Raw genomic sequence first — 14,319 nt, forward strand, 5'->3', positions numbered from 1 at the left:
GCTGCTCCCTACAGGCTCTGAATACGTCATTGTGTATAGTCGTTGATATGATTGACTGTAAGTTTGTCCAGTAGCGTACAGAAGCATTTGATCGACATTCGATGATCCCGCCTCAAATACGAGAAAATGAACGGCTCCTCACCAGACCCTACCTCACTTGTGGTAGGGTCTAGCGTTAGCCAGACTATGTTTATGTAGTTTAGTATACAAAAATAAAGTACCATAAAGCTTCTAATGTGATACAGGTACAGACCAGGGCTGAATACTAGAAAAATTGAACACTAAAAGTGTGGGTCACATCATAAGAATGAATGCATGTTCTTTTTTTTACATTGCCAACAAGCTGATGTCAACTCATCATTCATGTCCATAAATGGTCATCCACTGCTTGACAACCTGATATTTCATTCAGATTTACTGTCATATTGTTGCCTATAATTCAGATGGGTCATGACCTATATTATCTAATATTTCTCTATTGCTGGTGTAATTTCTTCCATCAGTTCTATTAATGCTCAAGCTTAATGCTGTACAATTCATTTACTGTACCTATGTGATTGTTATGATTTTTTTCAACCCTTTATCTAAGTGACCAATTAGAATTACACACTTTTTTTTAATCAGTTCTATCTAGTTCTCAAAAACCACATTAGTTATGCACATTCTAAAATAATATTCTTCAACTTTAGAGAATGATTTGTTTTTGTATCACACAAAGATGATAAGACACAGAAATCATATATTCAATCATACATTCATACAATTTTTGTTCTTTGAAAATCTGACTGCACAAAAGCTAACAGAATTTATTTTTTTTTATTTTAATGTCTGCTGTGGGTTGCAGTAGGTGAGGGTGAGTGCCAGGTCTCAGTTGGAGTCCTCCTGCTTTTCTGGCATCCTCAACCCCAGAAAGTAGCATGCTCTTTTCCATGTTGACATGTTCTGCATCTGTTCTTGGAGCTCCTCAGACACTGCAGCCTCCTCCGGAAGTTCAAGAGTCTGTACAACGGGGAGGGACTCTGTCTCCTGATTGCACACCTCTTCCTCTGGTGGCTTCTGTTCACGCCTGGCTTTCTTCCTGCGGGGAGGCTCATGGTCCTCTCTCTCTGCCTCCAGCCTAGCAGAGAGTTGATGGTTGAGTGTTACATGTGCGTGTAGCTGAGTTTTCAGCTCATCAACCTCTTGCCGAAGAGACTCTTGCAGGACTGCCACCTCTTCTGCCATCATTTGATGTACAGCTTCCTGCTCAGCCCTCAAGTCCTCTTTTATTTTGCCTTTCTGAAGGAACTCGACCTGCTGTCCAAAAGTTTCACACTTTCGGCTGAGCTCTTCATGTGAGAGCTTGCTTCTCTCCAGTTCTTGGTTGAGAAGATTGTTCTTCTCCCTCTCTGCCTGGAGTTCAGCCTCAAACCTTTCCTGGCTGAGAATATGTGCCACTTTCAGCTCCTCATAATCCTTTTGCAGCAGTTTCTTTTTCTTCTGCTTGATTTTGTCTCTGACCTGTGTGGCAATCTTGGTGGTACTGAGGGTGTTATTGTCAGTGTATTTTCTCACCATTTCCAGCTCTTTTCGTGTTTCCTTTTCTTTCTTTATGAACTCGTCTTTCAGGTGTCTTTGGTGAGCTAACTGCCTTTTGGTTTCCTCCAACTCTTGAATTCTCTCAGCCCTCTCACCCATATGGTCGGCCCTCTCTTTACCCAGCAGGTCTCTGAGCTCCAGAACTTCTTGATGAAGTGCATCACGGTCTATCAAGGCCCTTTGCAGAGTCCTATCTCGTGCCTGCTGTCTTGAGGTACTCAACTCACTTGACACCTGTTGGTGCAGAGACTCAACAAGGTTTTGTTGGTTCTCCATCTGGGTGATGAACTCCCTGCCATGATCGTCGGCATGTCGGGGGCCAGCCCTGAAGTCACAGAACCTCGTATGGTGCATGTTCTTTGTCTGCTAAATATCAGTCTCAGTTTTGCTGTTTTGTAAAGACACAGTTGTCTCTGATGATCAGATGTTATCTGTATCAGTAGTCTGCCTCCTGTTGTTGCTTTTTCAAGGTTTGGGAATGATCAGCCTGGTTTCCTGGTGTCTTTCAAGAACTGCTATGATGATATCATGAAGCAAAGATTGGATGATGATTTGATCTTCTGTTTTCTTCCTTTTTCTTCTTGTTTTTTGCATGTTTACATTCAAAATCACAATGTGTGATTCCAATGTAAACAACAGATATAAAACATGTCATTTGTTACAAAACAACTGCATTAAAAAGCACTTGTTTTTTTTTCAAATGTAACTATCTCCTTACTCATGTTTTTGATTTTATTTATGATGTTTGAATGTCCCTTTTTTGATAGATTCAACTGAAAATCTACATGATTGAGGCAAACATATTTTTTGCCATATTCAATGAATATGACTTTGACTTTGAAACCCCAATATATTATTGTGTCATAGATTTAGGCTTGTAGGCTTTGGATTTAGCACCTAACTATACAGTTTATTAAAGAAATAGTTTTACATTTCGCAAAAATATGCATATTTGCTTTCTTACCAACATCTAGATAAGATCAATGCCACTCTCATGTCAATGAACTAAGTATGAAGCTACAGCTAGTAGCCGGATAGCTTAGCTTAACATAAAGGGCCTGATTTAGGTTTGCGTGTGTAAAAATGTATGTAACTAAAGGCTATGCACAGATGACAGGAGCAGACAGAGGTACAATGACAGAATACACACAGAATGGGTTTTTTTCCATCTGTGTTAATAGTTTTGGAACAGAATATTTCTGGTTTTAGTAGTATTGACTTTGTCACAAATTCTCTCCAATATAGCATTATTTTCTGATAATATTTTTTTGCTGTAACTTAGTTTGTTAACCTCTTCCACTAGAACCTCTAATTTAATTTTGTGCTTGTGGGCTTTCTGCTCTTCCAAACTCTCTGTGGTGGAAAGACATGCAAAACCCTTATTTAAATACTGCTGTCTGCACCTGTTCTCATTTGTGCAGTTATTCTTAGTAGATCACCCACAAAATACTATATTGGACTGCACACGCAATTTATAATAAAACTTTATTTGGGATCTTAGTAAATCAGGGCCAAAGAGTAATAGAAACAGGGAAACAGCTAGCCTGGCTCTGTTAAAAGGTAACAAAATCCAACAACCAGCACATTTAAAGCTCACTACATAACCATAATCTTTTAACACGTTTTTGTACAGCCTACAGTACAGTTATAACATGCTCATTTTTTTAGCTTTAGAGGTGTAGGTAACATTAGGCAGACAGAGGAAGACTAGCTGTTGTGATTGCAGTTTTTATGCTACTGTAAACTTTGATAACCGCCTCCTCGCCTAGTCAGCAAACTAATGCTTTAAAGGAAAAGGTGACTAAACAATTGGTCAGAAAATTACAGGTTACAGAAATTGTGATTATTGACTGATTGTTTAAGTCATTTATCAAGCATAAAATGGCAAACACTCTCTGGTTACAGCTTCTCAAATGTGAGGATTTCCTTTTTTCTGTTTTATATCTTTGCCAATTGAATAGTTTGAGCTTGTGCACTTTTCCATGGGACAAAACAAGCAATTTGATAAATACTACCTTTAAATATTACATTGAAATGGATAATTTCCTGACATTTTAGAAATTAAACTATTAACTGAAAGCAATAATAAATATATAATTATAGGTCTTTGGTATTTTTTCTAGCTTGAGGTGAGAAAATGTGGCTTAGACTTTTCAGTAGGGTGAGGGTTGTAGGAAGTAAACAGCACAATATTTGTCTTTCCCTTAGTAGCATGTGTCACTGGACCTTTAACTACACTATTGAGGCTGTTAGGTTCACTGAAACAGCTCCGAGGCTAAACAAAAAAAAAAGGACTTAAACAATACAGAGCCCAAATAGTAGTTATGAGCCATCATGGGAAACCAAGGTCAAGTTTTGTCTTAGTGTGTTCCAGTGACAGCGTTTCTTTCTCTCTGTGTGATTGTGGCCTGACTGTGGAAGGGTGTGTCTCACATTGGTTTGACCCCACTGGGGATGGTGGCTTTCTGACTTGGCACAACACTTGGCTGACAGAACTGCTACTGTGGTGCTATGCTATGCTATGCTATAGTCTAAAGACTGCTCTCTGTTTTGTATAGTGGTTTTAGAAATATAGGGTTTCAGAAAGAAAGTACACCGTACAGTTCAGCAGCAGCGGCCCAGATGTTTACTCAAAATGTACACTTGCCATGCTTTCACAAAAACAGGTCTCAATATAGCTTCAGCAGAATTCCAATGTAAATGTATACATATAGAATTTTTCAAGGAGAGATGTTGAAGGACTTCATTTCTGGAAAAGGATATGTTTTGGCGAAGGTCTGCATTTTTAGTGTTATTGTAGTTAAAAGCCCAAGAGATATACTGTATTAATAAAGGGTTACATTTAACAAGTGTTCCTGGGTGTAGGCTTGACAGCTTTTAAAGGTTATAAACTGAGGTGTAAACAATGCTTTCACAGGCCAAGCAGAGGGCCATGTCTCTGAGGGGGAGAACCGGCAGACTTGTTTTACAGCCATAGACCCAGTTTAGCTTTTATCATCCCTGAACGGCTAACACATCGTTAGAAAGAGGGGAGTCAAAGCAGGAAAATAAACAAATGGCCTCATAACATTTATAAGCACAATAGGCTACGACTGGAATCAGAGCTCTTTTAATTGGCCATTTGGGTATGATTCCTTTTAAACCTAATACCATCTGAGGTCTTTAGAACTTGAATTCCACAACATTATCTTGACTATATCCAAGGTCAACTAGGTTTAAGTCATGTTTTATTTCAATGGATGACAGGCCGCCAATGGAATGAAGATTTGTACATCTTTCATTTGCCCCTTTGCAATGAAATCCCCACATGACATCCCTACATTTATATTTTCTTTTTTTTCCCTTTTTTTTCAAATGGCCTAGAGACATTTGGTCATCCTGTTAAAAGGCTGTCTCATCTTCCGCACCCCTAGAACCAAACAACTGTGCTCTTAAGCACACATTAGATTTAAATATTTTATTGCACACTTATTTGTGGCTTCACGGTGGTTTGTTTTGCATGATTCACTTGCTGCCCGCGAGGGCCCCAGCACAGCCATGGTAATTTAATTCTGAAGACTTTTAGCTTGTTTTTCTTGCTAGAAATAACATAATAGAAAGAAACCTTGAAGCACAGAGTTGCGCACAAAGATTTTAACTGACCTTGCTTTGCTTTGGATTTTCTCTAACTGAGCAGGTGTTTGCTTTTACGTCTTCTCGGCCAAATTGTTTCCTCGCATCAGCTTGACCAAATAGTTGCAATTCTTCTGCTGCCCATTACCACAGAGCTGCATTTAGAGTGAATTGGCTCTTCATTTGTGTGAGCGCCTGCTGCCACACTCTATTTACACCACTCACAGAAAAACCATTCATGTTTCAGAATTGGTTCCACATGTTGCCATTGTTGCTAGCCTGGCAGTACTGGAGAGTGTTAACTTTGAGCACTGGCAGATGGAAGACTGGCGTAGCCTCTGATGCTGGACGTAAATATTTATATATCCTGTCATTTTGTCTTTGTGTCAACTACTCCGTGTCAGAGTGAGGAATAACAAACGGGATGTGAGTGATGGGGTGTTCTATTTTGAGGAGGAGGGAGACAGGGGTTAAGGGGATAAGATGGGACCCGATGGGAGGGGAGGGGGAGGGTTGTATCTGTGTGTGTATGTGTTGGCTTCGTGTTGGCTCGGAGCCTTGGCTGCTTTCTGAATTTTCGTCCTAATCCGTGTGTGTGATTCTGCACGTGCGTGTGATTACTCCTTCGTCTCATCGGAAGCCAATTCCCTGATTCAGGCAGCTGCTGTACAAGCATGACTGTGATGTGATTACATTATCACATGCATTAAAGTACATCTGATATGAACCCATGTAACAAGCAAAGCAGATCTGAAATCGAGGAAGTGAGGTGGGGAATGGTGTTCTTAGAGAGTTTGTTGTTTTTTTTAAAGATATGTATTTGCTCGGGGTTGTCCTACTGTTTCCTGACTGAGCTTAAGATAACGTTGATTTGTTGACTCTATGTGGGATCTTAAAAAACTCCCTAGGGTGCCCCTAAAATTAGCTATAACAGCCCCCCACAAAACAAATAAATATCACATCAAATCACTGTGATTATCCTCTGTGATGAAGCTAACTCGCTCATTATCTTGCAGTGCAGCCTTTAGAAATGTGTCCAATTGTGCCACAAATTTGCCTCTCCACATCCCTAACCCAACCTGTGATCTTGCTGAACCCCATGAGTTTGACTTTGTGAAGCTCTATATATTTAGCTCAACAGCCTTGGGAGAGCTCATCTATGCTGCTTATGAATGTTTATGAATGGTCCTTGGCCTCATCATACAGGGCCATAAATCCTGCGTGCTGTTGTGTTCAATTAGAACCTTTTGCTCCCTTTGTGCACTCCGACAAATACCCTCTCTTCACTCTTTCTGTCTCACGCATGCAAGCGAATGCATGCGCACACGCACGCACACTCCATCACCCTGTTAGAGAGCTTCCCCTGGTGAGTCAGGGAGATTTATGGGGAGAAGCTGGGTTCGTCAAGTGCCGTCTTCCCCCGGGGGGTGTCACAGCTACATTTGTATGCCAGGGATCCTCTCGATGGCGTAAAAAACAAGCCCAGTAGAGCCAAAGGATTGGCACATCCAAAATTGTGTGTCTCCCACCAGAATAAGCGGAGCAGCAGTCATTAAGCAAAATGAAATCTTTGCAGTGAAGTTGGTTGTGGTCTCCCAGACATTAATTTCAGCGCAGCTAATGAAAATGTATCAGCGCTTTGAAACCTGAAGTCAGATGCACGGTTCTTTTGCTTTTTGCAGTTTTTCTTGTACTCATCGCTGGAGACTTGAAAGAGAACAAGGGGAAAATGTCTTGAGATGACATTGTTTTGTTCGGAGAGCCAGAGTTTGGTCCCCCTACGTGAGCAGGAGAAGGCAGATGTTCTTTGGATGCTCACGTTTTCTTGCTCTGTTTGTCTTCATTTTAAATTACTCAGAAATCCCACATTCGTCACCGAAACTACTCCCTTTTGATGCAGTCAAGGGAGAGCTTGCTTTCATTTGAAATGCTGTCTGACAGGTGTGCCTGAAGAAGCAGATAATGTGTTTCGAGGAGGATATTCAAGCTGTCCTCTCCCTGTGTTCCGGCCCTGATGGAAAGCTCCCTGGTAAATTAAAAAAGTCCCTTTGAAATGTTTAGCCTGGAAATAGCTCACAAATGCAATGATGAATGATTTAAAATTGCTGTTGCAACTATTGCTGAAAAAATTCAGCCTTGGAGTTCTGGCATTTTATTCAAAAATATTCTTGCATGTACTAATTTCTAGCATTGTGGAGGTAATGTCCCATTTCTATTAAAGGCTCATTGGAGTGCAATCTGACATTTGTAAACATAGTACTAGGGTAAATTATGACTATGGATCAGGAATGTGATGAGCGATGGAGAGCATATACACCACCATAAAGACTGATTGACCACCCTTGACTAAACCTATCGGGTAACCAGACGGGAGACAGTCTGTCCACATAGCTATGCCTTTGATTTGATTGGTCAAGGGTTAATGGGGTGGGCGCCATGAGAACAGGCTTGTGGTGTCTGTCTGGGATATCTTTCTCCGTCTCACTCTCTCTTTCTATATGTGTGTGCGTGTATAACTATTCACCATACATGACAAGATCAGTTTCCATAATAAGTAATCTCATTGGTCTTGCATGATCCATGCACAATATGCACTGCCTGGCCAAAAAAAAAGTCACCACCAAAAAAAAAAAACAGGTCACACACTCTAATATTTTGTTGGAGCGCCTTTAGCTTTGACTACAGCATGCATTCGCTGTGGCATTGTTTCGATAAGCTTCTGCAATGTCACAAGATTTATTTCTGTCCAGTGTTGCAATAATTTTTCACCAAGATCTTGTATTGATGATGGGAGAGTCGAACCACTGCGCAAAGCCTTCTCCAGCACATCCCAAAGATTCTCAATGGAAGGTCTGGACTCTGTGGTGGACAATCCATGTGTAAAAATGATGTCATGCTCCCTGAACCACTCTTTCACAATTCCCTTTTTTTGGCCAGGCAGTGTACATTTCCACAAACCACTCAATAACAGTTGTTTTTAATGGTATACAGAAATCAAAGAACTTCCCACTGAGGACAGAGCATCTAAATTTCAGTATTTTGTACATAGATGATCTCATGTCTCATTTATTTTGGACATTTTAAAACCAGGAGGCTGAGCAACAACTAATGTGAGAGTGCGTTGATCCATGCAAAATGTTCTTTTGAATGACCTTATCAACAAAGGAAAGCTTGAAACCTTTCTGTTCTTTATTCAATCTCCTCTCCATTTTACTCAATAAGTGGGCCCATTTCTATGCAGTGGCGAGTAAAAAAATAGCCTGACAATTTAATTAAAGAGTTGCAATAACAAAATATGTTAAACTTTGTGGCAAACAATGCTAAATGCACTTCTTGCAGCCTTCATACCACATAAATCCAATCATATATAATGTATATGCACACTTCATTTTTAATGGCCTTTGCAGGAAGAAAATAAACTTGTTCTAAAAATTGGGGCATATACAATATGAGACAAAATCTATATTGTAAAGTTTATTGTAAATGAGACCTTTACCTTTAAAGCAGAAAATAGGATACTCGATGACAGGTAAATAAAAAATATATGTCTTAAAACAATACAAGTACTGTCAGCTGAAAGTTTCAAATGAAATGTACTTCATTACATTGCACCACCTGTGCTCTTGCTCAAATTACTGTCCATGGGGAGCTCTGGTGTGATTTGTTTTGTCCGCAGGCTACTGGTTCTTCACTGTGAACTGAAGCTTTACTGATCTGAAATATCATTATGTTAAGCTGTAATAAAGATTCAGAATATCACTGGCTTACATGGTTGGTACGCAGACACCCTGCAAAGCTAATTTTAGGAGCTTTCCTGGTTTTTAGTGATGTTTAGCAACACCTGTTTGCAACTGCCAATAATGTTTAGCACCACTGCCCCATAAATAGAGGCCAACTTGTTAATTATAGTTGGAAACACCTAGACTGCTTTCTTGCCTCGTCTGTAATTTCAGTCAATTTCAGTCTAGTGTTAATATGTTGTGTGTTTTTAAGGTATGTCGTTGCTTATGTTTCATTGTTTGTTTCTTTTATTATATCTTACACTACTTTTATGGTCTATTTCTTTCAAATGTTTATCCTTGTGGAGAACTTTGTGACCTTGATCTGTGATTAAATTTAGTTACTTACTTAATTCCAATCTATGCTGTTTGGGCATGTACACTTGGGCTATATTGTTAGTGAACATGCTTTGAGTTTGATTTGTAAATGTAGCTTCTTGGAAACCTCTAAAATTATTCTAATGCAAAATGCAAATTTGACTGCCTCTATATTTATACTTCAGATGCTAAGCAAAAGAGCAAATAGGTTTTCCCTTAAATTAATAGAAGTCTAAACAAAGGCAGGAGTGAACAGAACTGCAGACTTTCTGTTATTGTAAGTCTGGTCTTTAAGAACATCTCTCTGAGTGTCTTAAGAAAAGTTACAGCAACCCTTTGAACACAGCTAATTCATCAGCATAGCTGTCATCTGCTGTCTCAAATTCTCTACTCTGATTGGCTCACTGTTGTTGTTTCCTGTGGTGTCGTTGGCAGAGATGGAGCCATGGATCTTCAGGTTCAAGGCAGAGGGCACGGTGGATTATTCACAGCTGACCTTTGACCCCGGCCAGAACGAACTAATCGTCGGTGCCAGGTAACCAATATGTGACTTTTTTGTCTCTTTTTTTCTGCCGCTTTCTATCTCTGTCTCCCATCCTGTCTCCTTCTTTTGTTGTCTGTTCTTTTATTGTCTTTCCTTCCCTGCTTTTTCAGTGTTTGTTGGTGCATTGCATGAGTAATGATCAGTTTCTCTATAGATGCCCTCAAAAGCCAGAGAGAAATGGCTTTGGAAATTGTTTCCAAGTCAATTGTCTTTGTCAAGCCCAGCTGCGTGTGTGCAAGTGTGTATGTGTGTGTGTGTGTGTGTGTGTGCGTGCGTGTCTGCATGTGTGTGCATGTGTGTGCATGTGTGCAGCTTCTGTGTGATTGAGACTCTAAATTCAAAAGGGAATGCTACCATTTAGTAAACACAAACAATTGCGCTTTTAACTGTGTTTTTCTCTATGTGCATGTGCATTTGTGTGTCCTTTAATGTATTGTGTGTGTGTGTGTGTGTGTGTGTGTAAGAGATGGGTGTATTTACTCGCGATTGGAGTCTCTGGTTAATTCCAGATGAAGTGTGCTCTGCACTTCTCTTAATAGGTTAGTTGTCAATACAAATATATGTATATATGTATGTATTGTACGCTGCTGGACCTGAGCACAAATTTCGTTTTCATGTGCAAACATGTAAATGACAAATAAACTTGAATCTTGTTCATTTTAGCTGCACTATTTTTTGACGCACGGTTAACGCATGCATGTTCTGTTTGACCCTTGGCCCGGCTGGTAGTTTGGGAAATAAGGAAGCAATGCAGCAGTAACATTTTGGATAACAAGCAGAAATGGATAAAGAAAAGTGTCTTATGAATGGCAACTTCAGCTTCAAAGCCCTGCCAGATGGTTTTATCAACAAGGCCAAAGTTATTTGCATTTATTGTCGATGTGAATTGAGTAACCACCGGAGTACGTAGAGTCTCAAATACCAGCTGCTGGCCAAGCATACAGCTGATACAGAGAGATCTCCTCCTGTTTGCCAGAGGCAGACCCTCGTCCTCCACAATGTTAACCAGCCTGCATGCTGTAGCCAACAATTTAGCTATCGCTGTTGAAAGTTTGTTACTTGTAGAGTTGTTTATGCATCTCCTTGCAAACTATCTAGTGTGGTCTGCCTTTGGCGAGCAGGAGGAGGGCTCTCTGTATCAGCTGTATGCTTGGCCAGCATGTTCTGCTTTCAGCATATTTGTTGAGCATGCAGTACAGTAATTCATTGTTCTGGATTGTTTCAATAATAAACATTCATTTGCATAAAGCAAGCATATGTGTCCTCTCCCATGTTGATAAGAATATTGAAAACTTGAAAAATATCCCTTCAAAATACATTTAGAACAAATACAAAATGTCCGATTAATTTGCAATTACTTGCGAGTAATGCAATTAATTGGATTAAATATTTTAATTGATTGACAGCCCTAACATACACACACAGGTGTGTGTGTGTGTGTGTGTGTGTGTGTGTGTGTGTATATATAATTCAGCCAATTCTATCAGTGCTTGGTATTTGGAGCACCCAAAAAATCAAATAAGAGATTATGTTCAATTCTAGGTGCCAAATAGACGGCTCTCAAGTGTCTCACTGTGAAAGGAGATGTGGTTGGATGAAAGGTTGAAAGCTGGGTTGGAAGTATGAGTGATAATGGAAGGAAAGAGGGATCGATGCAAATATCAATACAGTAAAACAGGGGGCCATGGCCTTGCTGAGACTTGGCTGACCCACTCTTCAGGAGACTGACAGATCTCTGTGAAAACCTTTGTATGTGTATGTGTGTATGTGAAGAGGTGTGCAAATACATTTAATGAGTGTAACTTCTACTTTGAACATCTACTTTATGGAAAATCATTGCCTGCTCTTTGATTGCTGATATGAAATAAATGGGCACAAAAAAGTTCTTTTCATTGGAAAATTTTACCACACTTAACAGATTTTCAGTGGAAACAAAACAACAAAAATATTTGTAATACAGAATTTTTAAAGGGAAAATAAATTACACATATGATGCATTTAGTCTTAATTGTCAGATCTTATATGGTCTCAGTCTGGTAATGATTCATTATGGTTTTAGTAGACAGCCTGACACTAATATGTGTGTAGAAATTCCGATTGGTTTCATGACACTTGCACACTGGCCAATTTCATTCTTACCACCATGCATATGTTAGTGAATCAGAATCATCATAAATTGACAGGTGCGTGCCCACTGTCAGCAATTAGCATACTACCACATGCCCATTTCTCTGTATAAGAAAAGCTCTATTGGCACAGTGCAGCAGTGAAGAGAACTGTTACGCATTGCAAAGAGGGCTGTGATGGAAAACTTTACTGCTAGTGAAATACAAACAATAGTTTCAGAAATAGAAGCCAGAAAAGGCAGATTTGGCTGGTAAACATGTCATTGGCACAACCGTTATACAGCCTTCATACCCGTTGTACCACTACTACACAGTAGGCTATGTGTGTAACTAAATAAAAAGAAGGTAAATGTGTAGATCTCTGGATTTGATCCAAATAATTATCTACTGCTATGCTAGGTGTGCATAGGGCTGGGCGATATCACAATATATTTGACCAAATACCTTAATATCAATATCGCCACAATATTGACTGTTGGTACTGTCACAAAATATTACCACTAATATTACTACAATATGCCAACTTAGCCAGTCAGTTACACAGGAGGGCAGAATAATGACAAAGTGTGTAAAAGGCAAATAAAAGAACAGCTAGAACACCAGAAAAAAATACCTATGCTATATCACGATATTACGATGTGCAAATTCTAAAACGATATCTAGTCTCATATCACGATATCGATATAATAATGATTATTAAATCGATATCGTGATTAAATCACTGTTATATTTCAGTGTGGAAATTCCATTATATAAACTATTGTAATCTAAAAGTGGGAATGGGACATATTTAATATATTAATCATTTCCTTACATTTCTGATGATGATTTATGGATAATTATTCACACTTTAAAATGTTGTTTATTTAGGTCCAATCTTTTTTTTTTTTAAATAATTGTGATTCTGACACTGTTTAAATTCAATAAATATTAACTATATCATTTTCAAGACCATGGGATGTCTATGACTTGTGTATATGCATGAAGTAAGGCAGTTCTAAAGTTGTTGCTTTCATACACATGTTTTAAACACAGATTTCTGCATATACGCTATTTGTGAATGAGGCCCATTGTTAGTCAGTATACAAAATATTTCTCTTGAGAGGGCAGTCATTAGAACTGAATGTTTCTTGAAGAGTTAAAAAAAGGCCAATGAAACTATTTTATTTGTGTCTTGCAAATTTAAAAAGCTTCAGGCAAGGCAGGACAGGCACTTATTAGAGCGTGGTTTCACTGCCAGGCTTTGATTTTTCTCTCTCTCACAGTCTTACTCTCTCCTGCTCACTGTGTCTCAAACACACAAAACTCCAGGAGATAATTGCATAAAGCATTTCATTTTATCAAGTCTTTTTTTTTTTTCTACCTCCCAATTATTGTTTGGAGAAACCTAGATTCGGTCAGTTGCTGCGGTGGTTGAATCCAACCATTCCCAATGAGTACACTGACTGAGGTTAATTTTAACTTCTAAGTGGGGAAAACTTCCTCAGATGCTGTAATTATAAGTACTGTATGTCGACATCCCCTAAACTGTTTTTCACCTCCCTGCTTTCTATTTTAGCACTTTTAAGTCTGTATGAACTATTTTTTGAAGAGGTAATTCCTTTGTACTGGTGGCACTATGGAGAGGAGGGGGTGAAGATGAAAGGACTAGAGAGAGAACATAGATAAATACTGTACAGAGCTTTGACCTTTGAGCTGTGATACTGTAACATCCACACATTTTGTGCCTGGTTTATTCAGTATTACAGAAAATGGCTCCATCACCTCATATGCTTCCATCTTTTCCTTTCAGAAATCATCTCTTTAGGCTCAACCTGGAAGACCTGACACTGATCCAGGTGAGTACTAATTCTCTCTAACTCTGTCTTTTTGTGACACTCCCACAGTCTGACTCACACATTTTCCCGAGTGAATATGTTCTCTTTGGAGGAGGCTCCATCTGCTCATACCGCTCTTACAGTCAGGCTGGCACAGGCATCCAGAACGCTGCCTGCCTCCGACAATCACCATGCTAGTCGTAGCGCGCTGCCAGCTCCCACAACTTAAAGCTGTTACAGTAAAATGGTTTAGCATTTCACATGTCACAACAACTTCCCATCCGGTGGAGTGACAGTCGGTTTGGTAGACAGTGCCGTGGGTTGATACACACAGGGAGGGAAAGAGTTGGTATAAAGTCTAGTCAGTGCTAATATCCTTCGTGTTTAAATCCAATTTAAAACTGAAAATGGCATATACTCTCCAGCTGTACTTCTTGTTACTCTTCCACTTTTTCTAGGGTATTGATATAGTGTACAATTTTTTGATATTATGCTAGCATTTTAGTTAAACTCTTCTGCTCTTTTCAAGGTGAGGTCAAAAGTTT

General features: G+C 39.3%; 2 protein-coding genes across 2 annotated transcripts in view; one reads left to right on the forward strand and one right to left on the reverse strand.

Annotated features, from left to right (window-relative positions):
• Positions 1–14,319, reverse strand: part of mtrr (5-methyltetrahydrofolate-homocysteine methyltransferase reductase) — a 295,323-nt gene that overhangs the window by 142,321 nt on the left and 138,683 nt on the right. The window lies entirely within an intron of this gene.
• Positions 1–14,319, forward strand: part of sema5a (sema domain, seven thrombospondin repeats (type 1 and type 1-like), transmembrane domain (TM) and short cytoplasmic domain, (semaphorin) 5A) — an 86,909-nt gene that overhangs the window by 4,502 nt on the left and 68,088 nt on the right. The window contains exons 2-3 of the mRNA XM_053342746.1: positions 9,723–9,822; positions 13,750–13,795. Of these exons, the coding sequence (XP_053198721.1) occupies positions 9,723–9,822; positions 13,750–13,795 (146 nt within the window). The remainder of the gene's footprint in view (positions 1–9,722; positions 9,823–13,749; positions 13,796–14,319) is intronic.

The sequence above is a fragment of the Scomber japonicus genome, chromosome 21 (genome assembly GCF_027409825.1).
Source record: "Scomber japonicus isolate fScoJap1 chromosome 21, fScoJap1.pri, whole genome shotgun sequence".
In the NCBI taxonomy this organism is placed as follows: domain Eukaryota; kingdom Metazoa; phylum Chordata; class Actinopteri; order Scombriformes; family Scombridae; genus Scomber; species Scomber japonicus.